This window comes from Podarcis cretensis (assembly GCF_951804945.1).
Source record: "Podarcis cretensis genome assembly, chromosome: 2".
Classification (NCBI taxonomy): domain Eukaryota; kingdom Metazoa; phylum Chordata; class Lepidosauria; order Squamata; family Lacertidae; genus Podarcis; species Podarcis cretensis.
In genome coordinates, this window is record NC_137171.1 from 43,529,888 (window position 1) to 43,542,851 (window position 12,964).

Below are 12,964 nucleotides of genomic sequence, written 5' to 3' on the forward strand. Positions count from 1 at the left end.
TTGTAAGTAGCGCCCTTAGTAGGATGAAGGGTTGGCAACATTTCTCTTAACACTGGGGCAGGAGGTTTCTGGTATGTGTGCAAGGGACTTCATATTCAACATTTCCTGTTAAAACAGGGGTCTATAATTTGGGGCTAGCTCTGCTATTCAAGCCAAAAGCTGCAGCCCCCTGTAGGGGAGCCTGTTGGCTTTGGATGCTGCTCCAAGAAGGTGTTCTGAGCGTGGCAAGATTAAATATATGACATACACATTCTATAAATATTTAAGACCAGATCATTTAAGGTGGCCAACTGGTTGCTGTAATTGCTTTTGTTTCTTCATTGTGGGCAACTGCCAGAAAAGAAAAAGTTGTTGGTGTTGGGGTTTTTGTTAATGTATTTTACTTTAAAATCACTACAGTCATACCTTGGGTTAAATATGTTTCAGGTTGAGCGTTTTCAGGTTACAGTTCGCGGCGAACCGGAAGTAACGGAATGCGCACATGCGCAGACGCTCAAAATGATGTCACACACACGCGCAGACGCAGTGAATCGTGACCCGCAGACGCGGGCTGCATTCTACTCAGGATGCGAACGGGGCTCCGGAACGGATTCTGTTCGCATCCAGAGGTACTACTGTACTGTGATCTGGGAAGCATGTGTAATTACCATAACACTTACCGTCCTCGTCTTCATAGGAGCTACAGGTGCCACCAACCTTTTCCTTCTGTGAGCAGTCTGTTAGGACAGAGAAGAGAACAGCAACTGGTGAGTCTCTGCCTATGCCATGCAGTCAGTTCCCATTCTTCTCACTTCCTTCCAGAGAAACAACACTTAAGCCCACCTCCCCCAAATCGGACCTCCCCTTTCCCTACTTACTACTTACTTCCAAAACAACTAGTCCATCCATGCAGAGTGGGGGGAATTAAATATTCTGCAATCAGAATACATTATGGTAGGAGCAGCAACTCCAGAACTCTTATTTCTTTCAATTTTTTTTGAGAATCCAAGCTTTCATGTGTGCCAGAGTTTGCAATTTAGTTATTCTTAAGTATCTTTGTTTCCAGGAAACAATACTGTAATTTTCCGTGTATTAGATTAGGTTTTTTGACTCAACAATCATGTAAAAAAACTGGGGTCGTCCAATACACGGATAGTGGCATGGGGAGGGGGGAGAAGTGGCACACTGCTGGCAGGAGTGCGGCTTCCTCTGATGCCACAGTGAGTGGGAAACGATCCAGGGAGTTTCCTGCCCACAGCTGCGTGGGGGGTGGGGGAGCTCAACAACTCTGGGCCATCTCCCCTCATTTCTTAAAATTGAGTCCCCAAAAATGGTGCGGGGGGGTGTCCTTATACATGGGGGTGTCCTATAGACAGAAAAATACGGTAATCCCTAACATATCTGGAGGATGAGCCTGTAGCTTCAGGAAAACCTGAGGCAAAAAAGGCTGCTTGGAAGGCCAGGGAATTCTCATTCTGAGTTGAGACAGATCTAAAGTCATTTAAGCATGAGAGCCCCTAATATATTTATGAGTTATATTCAACCAACCATTATTCAGAGCAAACCCACTGAAATGAATAGCCATGACTAACTTAGGTCAATTAATTTCAATGGGTCTACTCTAAGTAAAAGTTAGTAAAATACAAACATGTTTTTAAAAGGCAAATTTCTAGCCTTCATGTTTGCACATTAGCAAAGATTTCCACAGTGGTCCTAGGTGAGAAATCATTGGCCAACACTGCATTAAGCAAATTTGTGCAACAATATTGAATATTTAAATATATTAGACTAGTACCTAAGCATTTGCTATTTCACTTGTAAGGAAGTTTATCTATAATATAAAGGATATAGGAACACGGAAAGCTGCCTTACATTTATATAGTCATAAAATATTTGTATACTGCTATTTATATTTTTAAAACCATCAAGCTGGTTTACAACCAACTTAGAAATATAAATTAAAAAACATTTAAAATTGGAGATCAACTAACTATCATGGATATATTTTTTAATTGTCTGCAAAAACTTGATAGCAAAAACTTTTCCAGCAGACAATTAAAGATTAAAACAGAAGGTGCCTTTTTATTTCCCTTTGGAGGTGGGTTGTACCTTCGTAGTTTTGGCCTTCCAGGTTGTGATGCTTTATGGTTTACATTTTTTATTCTTTGTTATTATTGCACTTCTTTTGGTTAATAATTCAATAATAATAATAATTTTAAAAACCAGAACATTCCACATGATTGGGCAGATGACATTAAAGGTTCAGTTTCTTGTTGCTGTCAGATGAGCCTTGTCAACAATGCTCCTGCAGATTATCTCCATCATCAAGCTGGGCTATAGGGTTTAGGCAGTCTGTAAAGTACCCTGGACCTAAGTTGTTCAGGGCTTTGCAAATACAAGAACCTTGAACCTGGCTCTATAGTAAATGTGCAGCCAGGGCATGTGTCAGTCATGTGCCATCTCATTCTGCATCAGCAATAACTTTCAAACCAGGCCCAAGGGCTGCCCCACACAGAGTGCACTGTAGTAATCCAGCCTAAAGGTTATCAGTGCATGCACTGCAATGGCCAGGCTATCCCTGTCCAGGAACAGCCGTGGCTTGGTAAACCAGGTGGTGCTGGTAAAAAGTACTCCTAGCCACAGAGGACACATGGGCCTCTAGTGACAAGAGATGTATCCAGGGGTGCCCCCAAGATGTGCACTTGCTCCTTCAAGGGGAAGTGATTCCATCCAGAACGAATAACTTGCTTATCTCTGGGACATGGAAACCACCGACCCACAGGATGGATGGATGGATGGATGGATGGATGGATGGAAAGACATTTCTTCAAAATGCAGCCACAGTGCTATGCATAACCCCATAGGATGTTCTCCTTGTCTTGGCTATCACCGCTTTGTGGACTGCTTGCTGCACCCAGCCATACGGCAACTCTTTCTTTTGGTGTCCTCAGCACATGCTGCACTCCTCCGCAAACAAACAACATGGTCAAGCGGTGGTTTTAAACTGGCCCTCTATTGCTTCTCTGAAGGCTTTTTAATCCAGAGAGAACTCACCTTCTGGTGCTTCTTGCTGGGCAGCACATCTAGACTGAATCAGGATTATGAAGAGCCCTGAAAGACAGAGAGCCCGAGTGTCAGACTTACCATTAATATATACCTTGCTATTGCTCTGGAGAGCTCAAGGCAACACACATGGTTCTCTTTCCCACCTTTCTTTATCCACATAACTACTTTAGGAGATAGGTGAGGCACAACTAAGAGAGAATTGGAACCTGTATCTCCCCAGTTCTAGTCTAACCCTCTTACACCACACTGGCAAGTCCCAGCCTTCTCAGAACTCATGGGACAGGTCATTCGGTCCCACCAGGAAGTAAAAGCTTTGTGGATCTCACAAACACCTCCATGGGTATTTAATGGAGGGCAAGGCGATCAGTGGCTACTAGCCACAATGGCTATGGCTATGTTCTACCTTCACAGTTGGAGGCAGGGTGCCTCTGAAGGCCTGTACAGCAGTTAAAACCCTGTCTAAATCCAGGACATTTATGGAAGGAAGGAAGGAAGGAAGGAAGGAAGGAAGGAAGGAAGGAAGGAAGGAAGGAAGGATCTGCAATATCAGCCAGGACTGTCCATCACTCGGATATAGGGGGATAACATAAGGGAAAGCACACATTTGTATTTCACCAGGTGACCTCTTTAGGAATTCAGCTCTTCATATTATTACATCAGGATGCAATCCTTGGATCTGGTTTTGTGGCTGACTCTGAATGAATAGTAAGATAATTTCCAGTCATGGTTATTCCAGCCCTTATTTTCCCTTACTGCACAGCTCTCTTGGAAGCAGTGGTTTCTCAAAGGAGGGCAGCTCCGTGAGGAGAGCCAGATTCAAGTGATGGCTTACACAACTGCTAACAGATTACAGCAACTCCCATCTTGGCAGCTGAGACAGAACAGCCCTCCAGTCAAAGGCCCTCCAGAATAAAAGGCTGAATCGACAATAGATTCAAGGAAAGGAGTTCAGTGGCAAGAGGCCCCAGTATTTTTTATTTAATTAAATTGTGTTGTGACCATTTCACTGACTGTCGAGTCATAAATTTATATTTAAAAAAAATCTATACTGCCTCTCCAGATGTTACTGAACTACAGCTCCCTTCATTCCTGTCCATTGGCTGTGCTGGCTGGAGCTAATGGATGTTGGAGTGCAACATGCCCCCCATGTAAACAAACAAACAAACAAACAATCAGTCAATCAAACAAACCCAATTAGCCCTTTCCTCTATGGCAAGGAGGCAGTTTCTCCCCTACAGATAGTTAAAGAAGCATGGAATTTTAGGGGCATGAGGCATATTCATTTATATTAATAAAGAGAAACAGATGGTTGTGATTTTATTTTATTTTGGTAGATGTCTGCTGCATTTCTTGTTTCGCCTTTTTAAAACTTCCTAACATTTACAAACATTGTGCTAAGATGTTGTTTTATTGCCTCGCATGTGTTGTATTTTTATTCATTGTATTGCAATTCAATCAACACGGCATCTGCAAGCACAACAGATTCTCGTTTCATGCGTATCCAACAACGTTTTTTCCTTCTGCTTAGAACCAATGTGCAAATTGAGGGCCAATTGTTTGTGCAGGGTAATAACCAACACAAGCAAGTGGTTAATTTCCAAGAAGTGGTTTCTAGTCTTCAACCCGCCTGTAAGTTACACTTTGTCACCTAGAAGTCATATGCAGGGTAGACCAGAGCAGGCTGTGGTTACACAGCGCTATGTGAAATGCTGCCTGCAAGGGCTCCTAGCTACTTTCTTCTCTATTGTTACTTCACAAGTTCTGGCACTCAGCCCCGGTTCAAACACAAGTCCCGAAAATGTGTCAATAAATAACTTAAGCATATACAATTAAAGAAGCTTGCTTAGCCAAGCCTGGGGCTGCAAGAGAGAGTGGCAAAATCCTTCAGCAATATTAGAAGCTTAGTTGATGATGAAAGACAGGCATTTGATGCTTGGTCCTGGAAAGACTCAACAACATACAATACTGGCAGGCACAGACCCTTCCCATCTTCTACAACCCAATAACGCAGCTCTATTATTAACAGAAGGTGGAAGTCAACTACGGGTGGTTTTTTCCAGAGCAGATCCACTGAAATTAATGCACATGGCTAGGTCCATTCATTCCAATAGGTCTACTCTGAACAATACTTAGCTGAATACCACCCAGAGCGTTTGATGCCTGCCATCTTTTCTCTGAGCTCTTTCCGATGCATGGCTGAAACAGAAAATCAAGCTTGTACTTACAGCTAAGAGACCATGATCATCTTCATTTACAACAGGGTGAGGAAGCTGTAGCGTTCTAGATGTTGTTGGACTCCAACTCTCATCAGGCGTGGTCAATGGTTGGGGGTGATGGGAATTGTAGTCCATCAACATTTGGAGGTCTACAGGATCTCCATCCCAGGTTCACATTTGCTTCTTTTCTTCCTTCCTCTAACAATTGTATTCAGCAGCTGAAGAAGACTGCTGAAAATTGATTCTAAATGGGCACTTTTTTGAAGCTCTGGACAGCCTGTGGTAGGTGGACTAATGGTTTGCCATGGGACAAGGCAGCTTCCTGTGTCCCTATTCCCCAATGATAGCGTGTGGTCATTTCTTTCAGCTAATTTACTAGGAAGTTAAATTCTTCAGACAGAATTAAAATGGTGGGATTAAAACCAGGAATCATCTGGGTAGATTAACTGATATTACTTCTTGCCTGAAGTACTAGAGGAAAACTAGCTTTAGTACTTTATAATTTTACTATATTGTAGCTAAGTATGTATTTTTCCATGTATAAGACTAGATTTCCCCCCCTAAAAAATAATGTCCAAAATTTGGGGGAGTCTTATACACATATAGATCTTCCCCCATTTTCTTAAATCGGAGTCCCCCAAAACAGGGGGTATCTTATACATGGGGGTATCATAGACAGAAAAATACAGTATATTTAGGCCGCAAGCCTACATATGCTTAGTAAGTCCCACTGAACTCAGTGGCACTTCCTTCTGAGTAATTTTTTTATGAAGCAGACTTTATTCCAAGCATGTATTTTATGCATCTCACATTTGGGTCTTCCAAATTAAAAATAAAATAAATGTTACTGTAGAGTCAGTCAAATCTTTCAGGCACTCATCTGATTCTGATCTTATTTTTTTCAGCCTTCATTATAGATCTCACCTGCTCTCATTTTTATCAATTCTGATTTATATTCATTATTTTTCTACTTCTTGTACAGTAATTACAATATGCTGTAAGTCCAAGCAACTTCAACTGAAGAGATTAAGCACATGCTTATCTTTCACTCCATCATGCCCACATTATGTCTCAAATGTCTTATCCATCACATTACTTGCACATTCCTTCATTCTATCATCAAGTTTCTGTAACGTATTTTGAAATGAGACCAATAGAATAGCCTTATCTTCTTTTTATCTTGCTCTTTCTTCTAGTTCATATCTTCCTCTGTTCCTGTTCTAACTTTTGCCCCCCTTGCCCCTCTTGTTTCCTCCTCTAATCTCTTGCCCCTCTTGTTTCCTTTACAAACTTATCTCTCCTAGGTTTCAGATAACATGTCAAAAATTATTGGTCAGGGTATATCTTTTGACTGAAAATTCACTTCTAGTTCACTTGCCTTGATTGCTATCACACAGTTGTATGCAGACTGCAAAACAGCCATATCTTTCTCCCTCTTATTACTTGCTGGAGAGAAGAAATAAAATTAAAAACACCTCCCATTATGTGTTGTAGAAAGAATTCTTTTGTAAACGTCTCTATGCAGAGAGGTTTAGCTTCATTTTTTCATTTTAAAGTTACTTTTCCATAAGCAACAGAAAAAATGAAGGTAGAGAGGGACCCTTTTCTGTCTCAAATAATCCTCTTCAACTCTGTCATTGGGACTGACCTCAGAGTTTTGCTGACTAACACTGGCAATTGTGCTTATCCTGCCAAGGATCAGGCTTACTATGCTCAGTAATGGGAGGGGAGAAGGCCAGTGCTTTGAGTCAGACCTGAGCTAACAAATAGGTACCACAAGACTCATGTTCCTTGCCTGCCCAGGAGGATTGTCCTTGGCTGTCTTCAAGGTCAATTGGCGGAAATCCTCTCAGTTTCTAGATGTGATTAATAATCACACACAGGTTCCACAATCTTCATACTGCAAGATCTACTATACAGAGCAGGATCAATTTCATTAAGGTCAAAGCATTGTTGATGCTCAGCAACATACCTGTCCACAAAAGGATGATTTTTATTTCTGTTTGTCTGTTTACAACAATCAAGCAGTTGGAAGAAGCTGCAACCTTGATCATAAGTGCATGTGCATTAGGATACAGTCGTACCTCGGATCCCAAATGCCCTGGAACTCGGCTGTTTTGGCTCCCCAGTGCCACAAACCTGGAAGTGACTGTTCCAGTTTGTGAATGTTCTTTTGGAACCCAAACATCTGACGGGGCTTCTGCGGCTTCTGAAGCTGCGATTTGGTTTCCAAACATTTTGGAAGTTGAATGGACTTCCAGAACGGATTCCGTTCGACTTCCAAGGTACGACTGTACTCACCACTTTCCCTGCAGGCTGGTTTTCCCATCAAAACCACCCCCTCCTAGCTACTTCTTGCCTTGTTAAGGAAAAGTTAGGAGCACCCCTCAGCTCTTATATAATCAAGAAAGAAGGAGGAAAGATCTAGAGGGAAAGATGTGTCTGTCCCCCTTTATGCACAAATGTTTGGTCCATACTGCAGCTTTTTGCAATATGCTGAGTGATGGTGGAAACAACCTCATGAAAAACATTTATTGTGAAAAGTGCCACATGTAATAAGGTGCTTTGGTCCCTCTAAAGCCCTCCATGTTGAGCATCCCCATCAACACATTTTATCAGACCATGCTGACAGGTGACAATGGCTGGCAATGAACTGCATGACCGGAGTGGGAGGTTTTGAATTTGCCTCTCCATCACAGTTGAATGCATTGGCCCTAGGAAACTGCTATCCGCAGGACAGACAGAGCCTGGAACAGGCTTAACAGTAATAATGAGATGCTGATGGGTCATGCACTCACATTCTTTCAACAGCTGTAAACAAACTTGCACACGGAACAAAAAGCCAAAAGAGCAGCAAACAATGCTTTCACCAAAATGGCTGCTCTATTCCTTGGAGTGCTTCCTGCAAAAAGAAAACGAACCAGAGGCAAGAAATCAACAAAGCTAACACACTAACCTAGCGGCGGAGAAAGCCACTCGGGCACCTGGGGCGGGGTGCACCACCGGGCCTCCGGAGTCTGCCTGACTTCTCCCACTCAGCCGCCCTATAGCTGGGGGGAGGCAGCGGGTGGACTGTCTGGCACGCTGAGTACCACCCAGCATTTTGTCTTCCCCCCCTCAGTGGTGACACCCGGGGTGGCCCACACCTACCACACACCCCTTCCTCCGCCCCTGCGCTAACCCTCTTTCCTTCTCAACCTTATATTTGGCAAGCGTGGCACATCCTCAGGACCTAAATGCTGCCCAGATACTCTGTTCCCTGAGACACTGGTAAGAGAATTGTGCTTTGCAGACCCCTTCTGGGTCACAACCCCTTGCCTCCACCTCAGTCTTCCCAGTCAAACAGCAAGTAGATCTTGGGGACCTATTTGAAGTACTTAGCATTCATTAAGGCCGTGACGGAGTCAAAATACCAACAAGATAGCATCTCTTTCATTACACTGTACTAGTGCATATCAATGTAAGGTAAAAATGCAATACATTTATTCAAGAGAATAAGAGATATTCCACAGGAATGAGGAAGAGATGGCAGCAAACAAGCTCATTACGCATATGTGCATGCAGAGAAAGCAATTTGAAGATGGAGGCAAAACTTGTCTGTCCTAGAAGTAAGCTTTTGCCAAGGTAAGAAAACTTGTAGGGACTCCTTCCTGTTTGGTGTTGGCCCCTGTTGTAGAACCAGCCACCTATGGACACAGATCACCTCTCACAGCTGTATTTTCCATTATTGTAACCTTTCTTAGCAACTCACCTCTCCAAGATCAAATTTCTATGCCTCTCACAAACAACCCTGGGAATATGGAAAACCACTCCTGCCTTTCTACCCTGCTCATGCAAATATCTAGCATGTATTACTTTCTAAACAAAGCAACACAATAATTGTTCTTGAAAATGGTTAACAAATTAAGAATGCCAAAGGTAAGATAATATGCTGGGCTACCTGAATCAAACTGAACTCTAGGACAAAAGTTTCATACGATGTATGAAATGCAATCTGCCAGAATCAGTATTATTTCATGTAAGAATGCAACAACAACATTCAAAACAGAGTTTTTTAAAGCTAAAAAAGGAGAAGAAAGTAAAATGATACATGGGGGGTGGGTGGGACAGGACATGTTGCACTCCAACACCCATCAGCCCCAGCCAGCGCAACCAACAGACAGGAATGAAGAGAGCTGTAGTTCAGTAACATCTGGAGAGGCACAGGTCCCCCATCCATGCTATATTCCATTGAGCAGTGCACAAAAATAAAAATAAAGATAAGGAATCAAGGGCCCAGGAAAGCTCCCACTTCAAGCATACAGGCATTTTGGCTTCCTCGGTAGCACAACACAACTGCCCCCCCCCCCCATTCCAGCTATCTCTTTAGGATCTGAAGGCCTTGCTGAGGGGGAAATGATCCCCTCCGCTGTTGTGCCATCTGCATCCTTTGTGCCTAGACCAGCACCCAGCGCCAGGAATGGTCTTCAAGGAACAACAACAAAAATCTCTCTTAGGGCATAGGAAAAGAATGTGCATTTCAAAAGTCGGTAAGCTTTATTGAGGCAGTAAGTTTGAAAGGTAAACCTCACTACTACAGAAATGGTGGCAGAGAAAGCCTGAGTCACTCATGCTTCCCCCCCCACACACACTTTTAGGCCTCATGTGAAAGTGTGAGATGCACACAAACACACACAGCCCCACCCAGATACCCAACCTCCTGAAGAAGTAAGGCTTCCCCTTCCAGCTCTTCTGGGGAAATTCTGAAGCAACCCAGAGGTGACAGGAAAGAGAAAGTTCCGCCTCCTAGTTCTGCAGAAAGGGAAATGCGGCTAGCCACCTTAGGGAAACAGGGAGGCAAGGCCACACACAGAGAGAGCTGAGGAGCACTACCTACAAATTTATTGTAATTGTAAATGTGTCAAGATTTTAGGGTGTGGAAGAGGAAGAGATCAGTGGGACCTGATCAACGGGACAGCTAGGAAAATGTACTAGGCTGGCCGCCTTTGGAGATTCCACCAGAGTAGTCAGAGGGGAAGGCAACTTGAACCCCCAGCGCCACAGAGTGCCTGAAAGCAGATCTGCTCTAGAAATAGCAACACCATGCCCTCCCCCCCCATCAACGAAGACCAAGTCTGTCCCCACAAGAGGTTAAAAATGACTTGCATGTCTCTGTCCCTCCTTGGAAGTCCCCCAAGGCTAGTTTTGTTCAGCTGGGTTTCATTTCTGAACTTTCAGGGAGACTGGCTGTGCTTTCCTCAACAATTTCCCCTCCCTCTATCCCACTACAAACTGGCAGGAGGGGCAGTGAAAATATACTGACAAGCCTCACGCAGCCCAGTCCAGCACCTTGGGGCCCAGTTGTAACACCCTGAAGCTCTTAAGGTCTTTTGCTTCCTCCACATTTCAGCAACAGGTATATAGATAGGTTTGAACTGCCATAATAAATTTAAGGGAAGGAGGAAGAGAAGCACATCACAAGGAAAGCAACACCCCTCGAGGCCACAAAGCAGCTAGCTGACCAGCAAATCTTGTGCACTGCACAAGCACAGAGCTCTCTCTACTAGGGCTGGGAGCATCAAAGGTTGTACACGGGTCTTATATCCGCTTTGCTAAGCTCTGCAAAAGTGGGAAGTTCACGACTGGCCAGCTTCCTGCACCGCAAGACGTCAAGAGCTATCTAGCCAATGAAGTGGGAACAGGCTCAGTAAGAGTAGTCTTAAACAGACCTGTGGAAAATTAAAAGCAGCAGGTGCTAAAGAGCTGGTTAAGAGGACAAATTTGGGAGGCAGCTGGAATGCTCCAAGGAAGCAGACATATGAAAGAGACATTGGAAATGTCAAAAGACTTTGCCTGGCCTGAATTAGTGATGCATTTTTCAAAATGTCCATTGACCTGGGCTTTGTGCACGCCATACAAAAGAGCATCCCTCAGAAGAATCCTGGGAAATGTAGCTCACCCCTCAAAGAGCTCCCATTCCCAGCACCCCTAACAAACTGCAGTTCCCACAATCTTTTTTGGGGGGGGCCAATGTGCTTTAAATGTACTCAATATGTGCAAGATGATGCTCTGTAGTACCAGTTATCTATAATCACATGTAGGGGAGGGGACCCTAAACTGCAGAAAAGACTCAGTGCTTTGTGTGTAAACACCTAGTTTGTCACAAAAAGAGTCACAAGGGTTCTGGGTAGTAAGTGATCTTATCTTCTCGGAAGTTCTCAAAACTGCATGATGCAAGTAATGTCAACAAAGAAAAAGAACATATCACAGCTGCAGCAGAAGTTGTGACATGATGTGGAGGGCCCTGGGAACTCGGCAAGGAGCTTCCGCACACATTCTTCCGCCCATGTCTGAGAGGAAGGCCCTGCCAATAAGACCCTGGGATTAGTGTGTAGACCTGCATCAACTGAGGTTCTGGTACCAGATGATAACAGAACGGCTGCTGCTGCAATGCAACTTCCAGTTTTACTTTGAGAAGAGGTCGCATTTGAAACATTAGTACAATTCAGTAAGCGTGTTAAGGGTGCTAAAAGTTGCCAGGAGACCCCTCACAGAGCCTACAATTCCCAGCACCCCTAACAAACAACAGTTCCCAGGATTCTTTGAGGGAATGTGCGGATGTGATCAGAGTATTTTTTTCCGTAAGGCTGTAGAAGAAGAATCAGTATAGTTTTCATTGCTAGGCAACCAAGCTCTCCTTCCTATTGTCAGGGCAAATACAGTGGTACCTGGGGTTAAGTACTTAATTCGTTCTGGAGGTCCATTCTTAACTTGAAACTGTTCTTAACCTGAAGCACCACTTTAGCTAATGGGGCCTCCTGCTGCCGCCGCACTGCCAGAGCACGATTTCTGTTCTTATCTTGAAGCAAAGTTCTTAACCTGAAGCACTATTTAGGGGTTAGTGGAGTCTGTAACCTGAAGCGTATGTAACCTGAAGCGTATGTAACCCGAGGTACCACTGTACAGTGAGCAAGTCAGGAGGGCAAGTCCATAGGTGGGGCATGTAAAGCAACAAAACAGAAAAAAAGGTAACAGACAAGAGGAGAATATTTCTAAGCCAGAAGATGAGGGGGAAATCCAGGCTACTCAGCAGCCAGAGTTGGCCAAGTTCAGTGGGCTGCGAAGAACTGGCACATAGTTCTAAGGATGAGAAAGAATAATGACTCTGGCACTGATGCATGCTTGAAATGCAAGGCTAACTCCGAGCATGAATGATGCTGCTCGTGATAACCAAATGTCCAAGTTTACTGGGAAAGAATTCAAACGTTGCTGAAGGGCACATCCGTCTCTAGGTTGCGGTCTACAAACTGATGAAGTCCAAGTACTCGATACAAACCAAAAAAGCATCCTACTGGTTTCAAACCTCCCAAGCTGCGCTCAACTGTGCTTCTTTATATCACAGACTTAAAAGTAGCTTAATCTTCCTGCATTGGAGGTCATTGGGCTATAGGACCCTCGGAGCCCCTTTGCAACTCTATGATTCTGTTCCTGCTCTCTGGAGAATTATGGATGCTGGAGTTCTGCGCGAGGGGTAGGGTGGGGAGACAGGTGAGTTCTTAGCACCATCAGCAGATGACAGATCATGAAAGTTACTGGTGTAAAGCAAACACACACTTGCAATTCAGGGGCTGGAGTGGAGAAGAGTCATGGGGAGAAACACATAGCGGGAGGTTATAGGGATTACTTCATGCCCCTCCAACTTCTCCCTGCCCAAGTACCCCACT

General features: G+C 44.0%; 1 protein-coding gene across 2 annotated transcripts in view; it reads right to left on the bottom strand.

Moving 5' to 3' along the window:
- The window catches only part of ADGRE5 (adhesion G protein-coupled receptor E5), a 46,259-nt gene that overhangs the window by 23,534 nt on the left and 9,761 nt on the right, over positions 1 to 12,964 (bottom strand). For both annotated transcript variants that reach the window (XM_079966575.1, XM_079966574.1), the window contains exons 2-3: positions 3,034 to 3,090; positions 660 to 716 (exon numbers count right to left, since the gene is read on the bottom strand). In XM_079966575.1, coding sequence (XP_079822701.1) covers positions 660 to 716; positions 3,034 to 3,090 — 114 coding nt within the window. The remainder of the gene's footprint in view (positions 1 to 659; positions 717 to 3,033; positions 3,091 to 12,964) is intronic.